This window comes from Scyliorhinus torazame, chromosome 20 (genome assembly GCF_047496885.1).
Source record: "Scyliorhinus torazame isolate Kashiwa2021f chromosome 20, sScyTor2.1, whole genome shotgun sequence".
In the NCBI taxonomy this organism is placed as follows: domain Eukaryota; kingdom Metazoa; phylum Chordata; class Chondrichthyes; order Carcharhiniformes; family Scyliorhinidae; genus Scyliorhinus; species Scyliorhinus torazame.
Window position 1 is genome coordinate 13,648,969 of NC_092726.1, and position 12,269 is coordinate 13,661,237.

General features: G+C 46.9%; 1 protein-coding gene across 9 annotated transcripts in view; it reads left to right on the forward strand.

Moving 5' to 3' along the window:
* Positions 1-12,269, forward strand: part of LOC140396875 (transcription factor COE2) — a 341,293-nt gene that overhangs the window by 287,565 nt on the left and 41,459 nt on the right. For all 9 annotated transcript variants that reach the window (XM_072485679.1, XM_072485681.1, XM_072485680.1 and 6 more), the window contains one exon: positions 4,767-4,832. In XM_072485679.1, the coding sequence (XP_072341780.1) occupies positions 4,767-4,832 (66 nt within the window). The remainder of the gene's footprint in view (positions 1-4,766; positions 4,833-12,269) is intronic.

The window sequence follows — 12,269 nt, forward strand, 5'->3', positions numbered from 1 at the left end:
ACCTAATTGAAATTTTTAACACTGATGTATTTAGAAAAATACTTGACCGTAGTTTTATTAGAAATGCATGCATTTAGCACTCTACTCATTTTCATCTCTCAAATCTTCAGAAAAGCTGACTCCAATTAAGCTATCCCCAGCTTAATTAAATCATATCCACACCCACAGACACACATTCTTCTTTACAGAATAACACAATATTCCCCAAAAACTATTTTTAAAAAATAACATCCATTTTCACAATTGGGAATTCCCATTAACAGACTGGGATGCTTACAATAAACCTCTTTGATGAGAAGATATTGTCCCCTGGCACAGTGGCTCCCCAGGAAATCATTGGCAATAATAGCAAAGAGTGACAGGAAGAGTCACTGCAAAAAGTCAGGTTTTCCTGTTCCTGTTGGAACATTTAGCTGTCCCACACTATGGATGACTTTTCCAGCCATTCCTGCCAGTGGGATCTTCCAGTGCCACCACAGGTGACCCCCGGAAGGTCCCACTGGCGACCAATGGCAACCCTACTTCAGTGGGCTTGGAAAATCCTGTCTTACCTGTGTCATGGAGGGCAGTACCCCTGCTCGGTAGCACAAACTGGAAGAGATTTGACACAGGGTGCTGTTCTTGAAAGTCATCTGTGTGGTTTGTCAGACTTCTTCAGGAGCTGGTAAATAGACTGCCCTGTTGATGGAATAGACTTGACATATCAAGTGGCACTTTTCCCATTCCATACTTAGTCAGGTTTCAAATTTTATTTTCTCATTGACAATTTTGATGCTTGGTTCAGGCATTTTTCAGTTGCAGGCTCTTCTTTTAGTTCTCCTCTTCCTTTCCATTGTTTTTTTTTCCATAAAAAGAAGTATATATCCTCAATATCAGAAACCCTAAATATCAGTTTCACACTGTAATACAGTCTCGGAGAGGATTCAATCAAAGAGCATTGACTTCAGAACAGCTTCAAACCAGAGGGCTAAAGAAGGGTTGAAAGAAAGGATGACGTGCATTTTACGACAGTTCACTGTTACAAATAAACCGTCAATTTCAAATTCAGATGGAGAAAGGGCCTTTTTAAATCATAAAACCTAATAAGGGGGCCTTGACAACCCGCACCTGGCTGCTTCAGCACTCTGGACAGTTCTTACTCAATAGATTTCAAGATTTGTTGCCAGAACATCAGAAAATTGAATAATTAGACCTGCTCACATTGTAAATGTTGCCAAATGTTTCACATGTATTTTTCCCTGCAAAGAACCTTTGAATTCTTTCATGGTGTCATCACTTAAGGTGCTGTGAGAAATCTATCAGATGGTCTGGCATAGTTAGCTGGTTATATCACTCCAAAACCTGGGTGTGCAGTGTGGCTTTCAAACTGAACCTTTAACACATGTGCAGTTAAACTGTGGTGAATCACTGCTTCTATTTAGCAATGTCTGTGGGTAAAGTTGGCATACAAAGTTTACAAGGACATCAAATACCAAAGCGCAGACACTATGCAGTATGGGATTTATTACACTGTGTTTGGCAGTTCACTGATAAAGCAACAGCTGGTGAATGAACTTGCTTTCCTCGAAGCTGTTAACTTCAACAAAAATTTTCCTTTCTCAAATTCCATGTAAAATATTGGAATCCTGGAAACCGTTCAGCACAGTGGCTTCATTGCTGGATTAATAATCCAGAGGGTACTGATCTGAAGACATGAGTTCAAACACCACCCTAGCAATGAGGGAATTTAAATTTAGTTGATTAAGCAAATCTGAAAGAAAAAGATAATATCAGCAATAGTGGCCAAGGACTGAATATTTTGGATGGCAAGGTTCCCCTGCCTGGCTGACTCTGACTGCCCCGCAGACATTTCACACTTGAATGACTTAATTGGCTGCAGGCAGAACTTCGCCCCACCAGCCCCCATCACCCAGGAGGAAGTCTGCCTCAGAGAGCTGCTGGTCAGTCAGATTGCAGCGTACAGAAGAGGAAATGCTTTGCCATGCCAATGCCCAAGTCCTGGGATCGGTAAGTATTGGGGTCCCGGGACAGGGAATCCTGGGGTGAGGTAGTGGAGGGTGAGTGTTTAGGATTTTGGGGGAGAAGCTCAGGGGACAAGCAGCCACCAGACCTTTAGGGATGGCAGCTAAACTCAGATGGGGAGTTCAGATGGAGATGTCCCCCCACAACCCCACCACCTCCCTGCCCTCCATCACATCTCAGATCTAAGCAACTTCATTTTCGGGCTGCCCGCACGCAGGTAAATTCTCCCGCCAGCCTCAAAATTAAGGCTGAGTGGGAAATGGCTCTTAAGTAACCAATAATTGGCCACTTTAATGGTCAAACTTGGGAAATGGCAGGCTGCCCATCCGTGGACCTGCCTCCTCAGCATAAAATCATTGTGAGAATAGGGCGGGCAGGAACCAGAGGGAATCCCGTTCTTTCAATATCCCGCTCTCCCACCCCAACCTAAAAACCCACTGGTGGGAGAATGAAAAATTCAGGCCCATGAAATGACTGGATTGCCATCTGGTTTAATAATATCCTTTGAGGAAGGCAATCTACTGTTCTTACCTATCCTGCCCTGTGTGTGACTACAAACTCTCTTCAGTGCCCTCCAATATGGTCAAGCAAGACATTCAGTTGCCAAAAAATGGCCAATCACCACACTCTCAAGACAATTCAAGGCTACCTGCAACATACACAATTCTTAATTATTTTTGAAAAAGCAGGTATGAGAGGGAGTGACAATTCAGCACTTGGAATTCACAGCACTGGAGTGCATTAGGCACTCACTGCTCATCTTAGGGAGCTGCTAAGCATGAGAATCCATTGGTGGCATTAAAAGCCAGTGCAATTACCAACGTTTTTTGCGGGCTGTGTTGTAATGAAAATTAAAAGGATGTGTTAATGGCGTTTAGATGAAGAATTTTGGCCAGAGACTTGTGACACTGACCTTGACCTGCTGTGCTGAATGGCCTGTTTCTGTGCTATAGCTGTTCTCAGTTCTTCGTAAAATCAGGTGTCCACTCCAGATGTATTTAGAATGGGTAATTCAAGGACGCCTGCACCATGAAATTAGATTATTTGCCTTTACAATGGCCGTCTCTGTCCTCTGTCCTGTCACCTTTCCTCCTTCACTGTTTCTTCTCAAATGGTCAATGAATGAAAGGGGTAATTGAACTCTGAACAAGTTATTTTGGCATCAGGACACCATGAGAGCGGTCAGCTGTTCCTGACACTCATTGTTCTATCCCTGACTTTCAGAATACCATGCAATAAGTGGGGGAGCATAACAAGAGCTTGTAAATATGCAGAACTCAGGTTATGGAATAAGTTTAGCTTATTTGGGTTTACATGGAGAATCTCAGGAGCAATGGTTCTCACAGTGAAGCATCAGGGCAATACCACCTGTCCCATTGTTATAATTAGAGAATTGAAAATCGAGGGTTGTATTCACTGGAATAAGTCATTTTTTGAAATTCTCCCATGGGATGTGAGTCAAGCTGGCAAAGACACTATAACCAAAGTGCTAAAAAGTATGAAAGAGTTTGAGAAAGAATCCCGCTTGATTGGCACCCCATCCACGACCTTAAACATGCAGTCCCTCCATCATCGATGCAGTGACAGCAGTGTGTACCATCTACAAGATACACTGCAGCAACTCACCAAGCACTGAACAGCAGCTTGCAAACCTGCAACCTCTGGCATCTAGAAAGACAAGTGCAGTAGATGGATCGGAACACCACCACCTGCAAGTTCCTCTCCAAGCCACACACCATCCTGACTTGGAATTATTTCATCATTCCTTCACTGTTGCTGGGCCAAAATCCTGGAATTCCCTGCCCAATAGTACTGTGGGTGTACCTACACCATATGGACTGCAGTCGTTCAAGAAGACAACTGTCCACCACCTTCTCAAGGACAGTTAGGGATAGGCAATAAATGATGGCCAAGTCAGACATGTCTAAATCTCCTGAACGAATACATTTTTAAAAAGTGAGAAGTTATTCTCACTGGTTGCTGAATGGGTAACATGGGGTTATAATCTTCCATTTCTGTCCGAGAGCCATAATGAGAAAATGAGAGTAAGGTTTTTCACTAAGGGGTTTCTAGAATAAAAAATCTATCATTGCAAGTCAATCATAGCTTTCTGGAGAGTAAATAAATATGCATTTGACATATCATATGAAAGGATAAAGAGAAAGAGCATAAAGATGGGACCAGAGTAGGTAGCTTTAGCAGCAGCACAGTTAAGCAGGCAATTTTTACGATTCTGTGACACAAAGCCTTTTTGCTTCAGCATGTTCAATTAGCAGCCCTGTTTGGTGTGTCTCTTGTGACCTACTTTTACGCCATCAGAAGGGTAGCTCACAGTTTACCAGATGCTGTTCTTTGACTCTCTGGGTCTGTCTTTCAAAGGTGAGATGGTTGAACAAGATGGCTTGTGTCAGCTCTTCACTGCGATCTACAGTTCATGTGGATGAGAATAATGCCCGGCCACAAGCAACATACTTTTGTGGTCCATAAATCTCATTAAAATAAAAAATCTTTCTCTCTTCCGGTGAATGCAAGCCAGGGTCAACAGAGGGAAGCAATAGAGTCGAGCATGAAGGCCAAAAGCTCCAACTCACAACCCCAAGAAATACTGGCATGGCATAACAGTCGTCAAGTACCCACTATTATTAACATGTTTAGTCATTCTGAGAAACTTTGTGGCTTAAGTTAAGGATAGTGGTCCTTTCATGGATTTGTATGAGACCTTAATTGACTGTTTTGTCCCACAGGAGATGTTACTGAAAAGAGCAGCAGATCTTGTTGAGGCCTTGTATGGAGGACCACCAAATAATCAGGTACAGCAAAATATTTGCGACAACTCCCTTCAGACAAAAGGGCAGTCAATCAGATGGAGTCAGGGCATCACAAGAATATACATACGATGTACGATACAAGATAATATATATTAATAATGCAAAATGGTACATTTTTGAGTCAGAGTGAAGCAAGCTGGAAAATGAAAATTTGTTGACAAACCATTTGCTTTTTAAGAATCTTCAAACCCACCTAATGTTTTTATTCAGGTTTCTCACATTTCATTGCAAGCTTTACATGGCAAGGCAAGACCAAAACCCATATTTACATACAGTGTGGTTCAGGCAGTAATTTACCAGCAACCTGACCCTTGCGGTTATCTTCTCCTCTACCTGGCCCAAGTTCTTCTTCCCACGCTCTGCTCTCCCTTCCTTTCTCTTCCTTATTCCGTGATTTATTCTGTGTCGTCTCCACCTCCCCTCCCCACCCCCCTCCTCCTTACTTTATTGGTTGCTGGTTACAAGCAGGTCTTGAAACAAGTTGATGAACAGGCTCCATGTCCCGTGGAAGCTCCTCCAACCCACGGATGGCATACTTTGAGCTCTCCAGCGGAGAAATTCCACCAAGTTGGACAGCTGATCACCTGCCGAGCAGGAGTCTCTGGCAGGCGATCAGGGAGGCAGAGGCTAGGGCATCAGCCCCCAGTCCGCCTTCTCATGAAGAGCTCTGGCTGCTCTAATATCTTGAACACCGCCACTTGTGGGCACGACTCTACCCTCACCCCAACAACCCTGGACATGGCCTCGAAGAAGGATGTCCAGTACTCGACAAGTCGCGGGCAAGACAAGAACACGTGTGTGTGGTTGGCTGAGCCTCCCTGGCACTGCTCATACTTGTCCTCCATCTCTGGGAAGAACACGCTCATTCATGTTCTAGTTAGATACGCCCTATGCACCACCTTTAGTTGCATTAGGCTCAGCCCTGCGCACTTGGAGGTGAAGTTTGCCCTGTGCAGTGTTTCAATCCTGAGTGCTCCTCCTATATCCCTGCCTCGTTCTTCCTCCCACTTTTTATATGTTTCGTCCAGAGATGAGCGTACCTCCTCTAACAGTCATCCATCAATGTCCGCATGGTTCCCCTCTCCTAGTTCTAGGAGTGCATGTCCTGTTCTCTGGGGGCACTTCGTCGTTTCCTTGCAGAGGAAGTTTTTGATCTGTACGTACTTTAGGTCATTCCCTCTTGGAAGTTGGAATTTCTCTGTGAGTTCCCCCAGGGCTGCTACTCCACGTCTGTGTACAAGTACCTAGCCGTCAGTGTCCCCCCCGTCCTCGCTCCACCATTTGAAGGAGGCTGCCATTGTTGAGGGACTGAACCTGTGATGATTGCAGATGGAGCCATGGTGGACATTTCAGTCCAAAGTGCTATCTCATTTTGTTCCACGTTCGGAGCATGGCTTACTACTGGGCTTTTCACATAAATGGCCAGGGGTGATGGGAGTGCAATTGGGGCGAGTGCTCAGAGGGATGTCCCTGCATAGGAACGCTCCTCCACCCTCACCCACTCCGCTCCAGGTTCCTTGAACCAACCTGTACTCTTTCTGCGGTGGCCACCCACTGGTAGAACTGGAGGTTCAGGAGGGCCAGACCTCCCATATTCCTCCTCCTTTGCTGGACCTTCTTCCTAATCCTCGGGCTCTTTTCCCCCCCATCAGATCCCAGGGATCTGAACAGGAAGAGGAACCTGGGCAGCACATTCATCTTGATCGTCTCCACTCTCCCTGCCAGAGAGAGTACGAGTGAGCCCCATCCCTGCAGGTCCTTTTTAACTCCCCCAACCAGACTTGTCAGGTTCTACTTGTGGATCTGTGTCCAGCCATGGACTATTTGGATCCCCAGGAAACGGAATTTGGTGTGGGCCAGTTTAAACAACAGTCTCCCCAGCTCTGCTCCTCCCCATCTGTGGGTTCACAGGGAAGATTTCGCTCTTGCTCAGGTTTGTAACTGGAGAATGCTCCGAACTCCTTCAGGAGTTTCAGTATTCTTCTATGCTGGCCAGGGGAGTTCAGATGTGGAAGAGCAGGTCATCCGCAGAGAGTGAGACTCTATAACTCTCTGTTCCTCCTCCATCACTCCTCAATTCTAATGGTGCTTCCACTCCCAATCTCCAGTCTTACTCATGGCTGGCATATCTAGTCCCCCGAGGAACTGCCTCATCTTTGGGTCGCTCTCCGGGGGCTCGGAGATATACAACTCTCGGTGGAAGGTTGCAAAGGCTTCATTGACCTGGCGCTGTGACTAGTTTGCAGCTCCTGTCCTTAACCTGAGCGATTTCCCTCGTGGCTGCCTGCTTTCTCAGCTGGTGAGCTAGTAGGCAGCTGGCTTTGTCTCCATGCTCATAATCGGACCCCGTGTCTGACGGAGCTGGTGCACTGTTTTCCCAGTGGAGAGCAAGTCAAAGTCCATTTGTCGCTTTTTCCTCTCTGCCAGTAGTTCCACGGTCGGGACCTTGGAATACCACCGATCCACCTCAGTATGGAGTCAACCAGCTGTTGTCTAGCCGCCCTCTCCTCCCTATCCTAGAGCGCCTTGTACGCAATAATTTCCCCTCTTATCATGGCCTTCAGCGCCTCCCAGTATGCGAAGGGTGAGACCTCCCCATTCTGGTTGCTGGTTACATTCCTGTAGATGGCTTGTGATATCCTTAACGGCAAGGAGGACCTTGTCCAGTCTCCATGTGGAGCGGTGAACCTGGCACATTTGAATAACCTATCTTTATCTTTAATCATTTTTAATCTGCAACATTGTCACAGCAGGAATCTGAAATTAGGGGCAGAATTTTCCACACTCTCTGTGGCAGGTTTAACCGTGGGGAGGTGTGGGGGGGGGGGGGGGGGGGATAATGTAGTATGAATGTGTGCTTTATCCTGTCATGGGCATGGATTGAAGAGTAATCATAGGAAAATTAAATGTTGCACCTGTGGGGGGCTGGTCAATGTTTATGGGCGGGGAGGGTGTGGGTGACAGCGGTAGCGAGGTAAAGGTATTGAACTCGACTGTGAAAGTCACAAAAACCATGGCTGCTGCAAACTATGCAGAGCCTTGTGGTGGCGATCATGAGCTGCTGCATGGGAGTTGGGTCTTCGGGGGTAGTAGAGATGCAGATCAGCTCAGCTGGACAACTGACAGGGAACCCCAGCCTCTAATATTTAAAATGCTCCAGCATTGGGACAGATGGGTGTGTGAAAGACAAAGGGTCAGCTCGCCAGGAGGCCTCTTGCACATGGCTCGCAAGGGAAAATACCTTTGCTTTCCTGTGTATGCAGGATTCCGGGAGACATAGATCCAACCTGAGCTGCCCCTCAGAAGATAATGGTTGGGTGATGAGGGTGCCTTAGGGGCTAGATCACAAATAAACCACAACAGACCTCAGTAAAACGCAAATGGACTATATTTACCGAATTGTCATGAAGTTAACAATCATGTTAACCCTTGCACCATATGTGAAACCTTGTGTTCCCTACTACTTCTTCTTGGTGCTCACTGGACATCAGCAACAGGGGTGGAGGCAACCGCTGATCAGTTTGCTGTGCTCAGATGGATGACCTTGGCAGTTGTCCTCTGGCCACCCCAAGGGTTCTCCTGCTGTGGGGCAGCTGCTATCTCTGCGGTCACAGAGAATGAAGCTGAAGGGGTCAAAGGCAAGGAGGATTCCGAAGGGCCAGGCACCTTCAAGTGAGTCCTGAATGGAAGTCCCAGGTGTGTTCAACAGCCATCCCTCCTCTTTCTGGGTGACCAAGGGCTCCTCATAGAGGGGAAGAGGCACCAAAGGGAGATTGAGGTGCCCCAAACCCTTGCGCATAGCCACTACAAAAGGCCATGGCTTCATGGATGAAGTGCAGGTCTGTGCACACCTCAGCAGAAACTAGGCATTCCGCTGGACCAGGTCCTCCACTGCATCCCCCACCCTCCCCATGGAGCCCTTGATACGTCACATGTTGGCACCACTTTATCTGGATGTGATGGTGGGGCACATGCCATCCAGCCCACTCCACCACCAGCAACGTCGGGAAACCACTGACTGCATAATTAATGAGGCCAGCATCATGCGATTTGGCACAAATTCCCACCGGCCTCTGCAGCAGGAAACATTCTTTATTCCCGCCCCCGCCATGGGACTTGGTTCCGGAATGGAAAATTCCATCCCAGACGCCTAAGGAGCATTTAGTACACATTTGAGAAAGCAAGAACAACAACTTGATTAACTGTTTTTTAACATCTGCAATTTGTAACGTTTAGTTTTTCAATACTTGATTATGCGGTCATCAAGTGCCCTGGGTAAACATTGAAAAGACAAATAAAACTGCCTTTGTTCATTCTGGAAAGCACATAACTCCTGTAGAAGACTGCACTGATTTGTCAAAGAAGCTTCATTCTGCAGCTAACTATCTAATACTTTGCTTATCTGAGTGAAAATATGGAAATGAAAGGTGACCTTTCCTGTGTTCCACCTTCCGATCCCCTGGATTGCGACACTTGAATTACTTGAATGTACAGCAGAGAAATACAGAAATTATATAAAACGTGCATCACAGAATCAGGCCATTCAGCTCAATTAAAAGTCATTTGACATCAGTGAGTCGCAAACCTCAGAAAGTGCTCTTTCCCAATTTCCTCCCCCCCTAATACCAGCTGGGATCCACTCCACAAGTGCCTGCAGTCCTCTGGTACCTCGCCCAACAGATCATTCTTATCAATCAGTGAGTAACCAACTGAGCTGCAGTTCCTCCAGCTAATATTCACACATATTTGTTTGCAAGTGCTGATCAGAAGTCAAGGAAATCATGGCTTCTTTGTCCTGCTCTGTCCGACTGAGCCCAACTGCAGAACCCAAATGTTGGTCCCAGCTGAAAGCAACTACCTCAGCACAAACTTATCCAGTTTTGAACAACAGTCAGTTTACCAGGGACCAAAAGACCACCAAGTCAACCATAACAAATTGATTGTTAACAAAGACAAACCATACCAACATTCCAGAATTTGCAAAAGCTAATGTGTGATTCACGCACCGGTAGCTGCCTCTATTCACGAGCTCAGCTGAATGGCTTGGCATTGCACAAGTGTCATCTTAGGCTTCAGTCCAGATGATTTTAGGTTTGTGGTTTCAGGCCTGGGGCGGGATTCTCCCCTACCCGGCGGGGCGGGGGGTCCCGGCGTGATGGAGTGGCGGGAACCACTCCGGCGTCGGGCCGCCCCAAAGGTACGGAAGTCTCTGAACGTTTAGGGGCCAAACCCTCACCTTGAGGGGCTAGGCCCGCGCCGGAGCGGTTTCCGCTCCATCGGCTGGCGGGAAAGGCCTTTGGCGCCACGCCAGCTGGGGCTGAATGGTCTTCGCCGAGCAACGCGGGTCCATGCATGCGTGGGAGCGTCAGCGACTGCTGACGTCATCCCCGCGCATGCGCAGGGGAGGGGGGTCTCTTCCGCCTCCGCCATAGGGAAGACAATGGCGAAGGCGGAAGAAAAAGAGTGCACCCACGGCACAGGCCTGCCCATGGATCGGTGGGCCCCGATCGCGAGCCAGGCAACCATGGGGGCACCCCCCGGGGCCAGATCGCCCCACGACCCCCCCCCCAGGACCCCGGAGCCCGCCCGCGCCGCCTTGTCCCACCGTTCAAAAGGTGGTTCGATTCACGCCGGCAGGACAGGCATTCCAGCAGCGGGACTTCGGCCCATCACGGGCCGGAGAATCGGCGCGGGTGGGCCCGCCGACCGGCGCGATTCCCGCCCCCGCCGAATCTCTGGTGGCGGAGACTTCGGGACACGGCGGGGGCGGGATTCACGCCAGCCCCCAGCGATTCTCCGACCCGGCAGGGGGTCGGAGAATCCCGCCCCTGATTCCAGAATGGCACTTCTTGTACTGAGCAGTTTGTTCGTGTACCAGCTCATTCATACTGTCAGAAGGAGCAATTCTCACTATTTTATGGTGACAGAATGGGTTTTAATGTTGTCTTAATCTGTGCTGATCTTGTAAGTGATGACTACCCTATCCTTCATTGGAAATGGAGTGCAGAAATCATTCCAGGAGAGATTCTGACAAACTTTCTAAAAATAAATTTAGAGTACCCAATTATTTTTTTAATTTCAATTAAGGGGCAATTTAACTTGGCCAATCCACCTAATCAACACATCTTTGTGTTGTGGGGGTGAAACCCACGCAGACACGGAGAGAAAATCTGACAAACCTGATGGGTTTTGGAGTTGGATTCTTTGTGAGGATGCTGAATAACTAATGTTTTTCTTCGATATTTAGTTTCGCTCTTCTGTATTCTGATACCTCACCCAGGGGTGCGTGATTATGACCAAGAGAAGAGCTAGTGGGTGATTTTTCTGTTCCACCACTGGACTGTGCATGGGTGCTGAGGCCAGACACAGCGTCTTCGTAACACTCTGGGATTAAATAAATGACTCAGTGATTAACCCTGGAATGTATCTTGTCTGTATCACTCAGTGTAGCCCAAGCTATCCAGATGTTCAAAGATCCATCAGGAAGTATCCAGAGAAATGTGAAAATAACAAAAGCAATTTCACTGCAACCATAAAAAGCGGCAACATGTTTGAAAATGGGTTGCTGATTCATTGCCAAATTGTTTCCATTGGTGGACTGAAGGAACAATACAGGAACAATTGCACTGATTGAGCTACAGTTTAGGACTGCTCAAAGTGGAAGGCAGATTTGTTGTTGATTTATTCTGGTTGCTTCTATGTGTCAGTGGCATGTTTATGTGTCTGTTTCACTCGCCTTTCCTTCCCACTTGACATAGGTGTGAATGATTTCAGTGCTGCACTCAGCCAAGTATTTATCCCTGTGAACCGTTCTTCAACTACTGAATGGCAATATCTCAAAGGCATTTTTTTTACCGGGTTTCAGTGCTCCAACGGTTCAAAAACAAGTTGAAGATTTTTAACTTGCAAGAAAAAAGTTAAAAGAGGTGAAATGAGTAAAAAAGTAAAATTTAAAAGTGTGGGGTGGGGTGAAATTAAAACATGGAGAGATCTGATGACATTGCATAATGACCCTGGGAGTGATGCCTCCATAATCGGAGTTACACCACATCTTCACAATTGACTGGATAGATTTGCAAACAACTTTCAAAATGTAGCACCCACTTCACAACAGAACCAAAAGAACTGTCAGAAAAAAATAATCTTAACTTCTTTAAAGTGGCCTGAACTGGTACCAACCCATTCTGACCAGAGAGGTCCCAGGTTGAATCCCATTACGTGTTAAGTTAGTTGGTACTGGGGAATGAGGATGTTGGTTAGGGATGGGGACAACAGTTACTTTCAATGCCTTTGGATTAGAGAAGAATATTCAGAAAGTGATCTTGTAACATAGTGGGCAAGGTCAGAAGTGTTTGCCCATAGTGCTCTACATCTGAGAAGCCTGACAACGCTCATTGTTGGTGCTCACACACGAAGAAT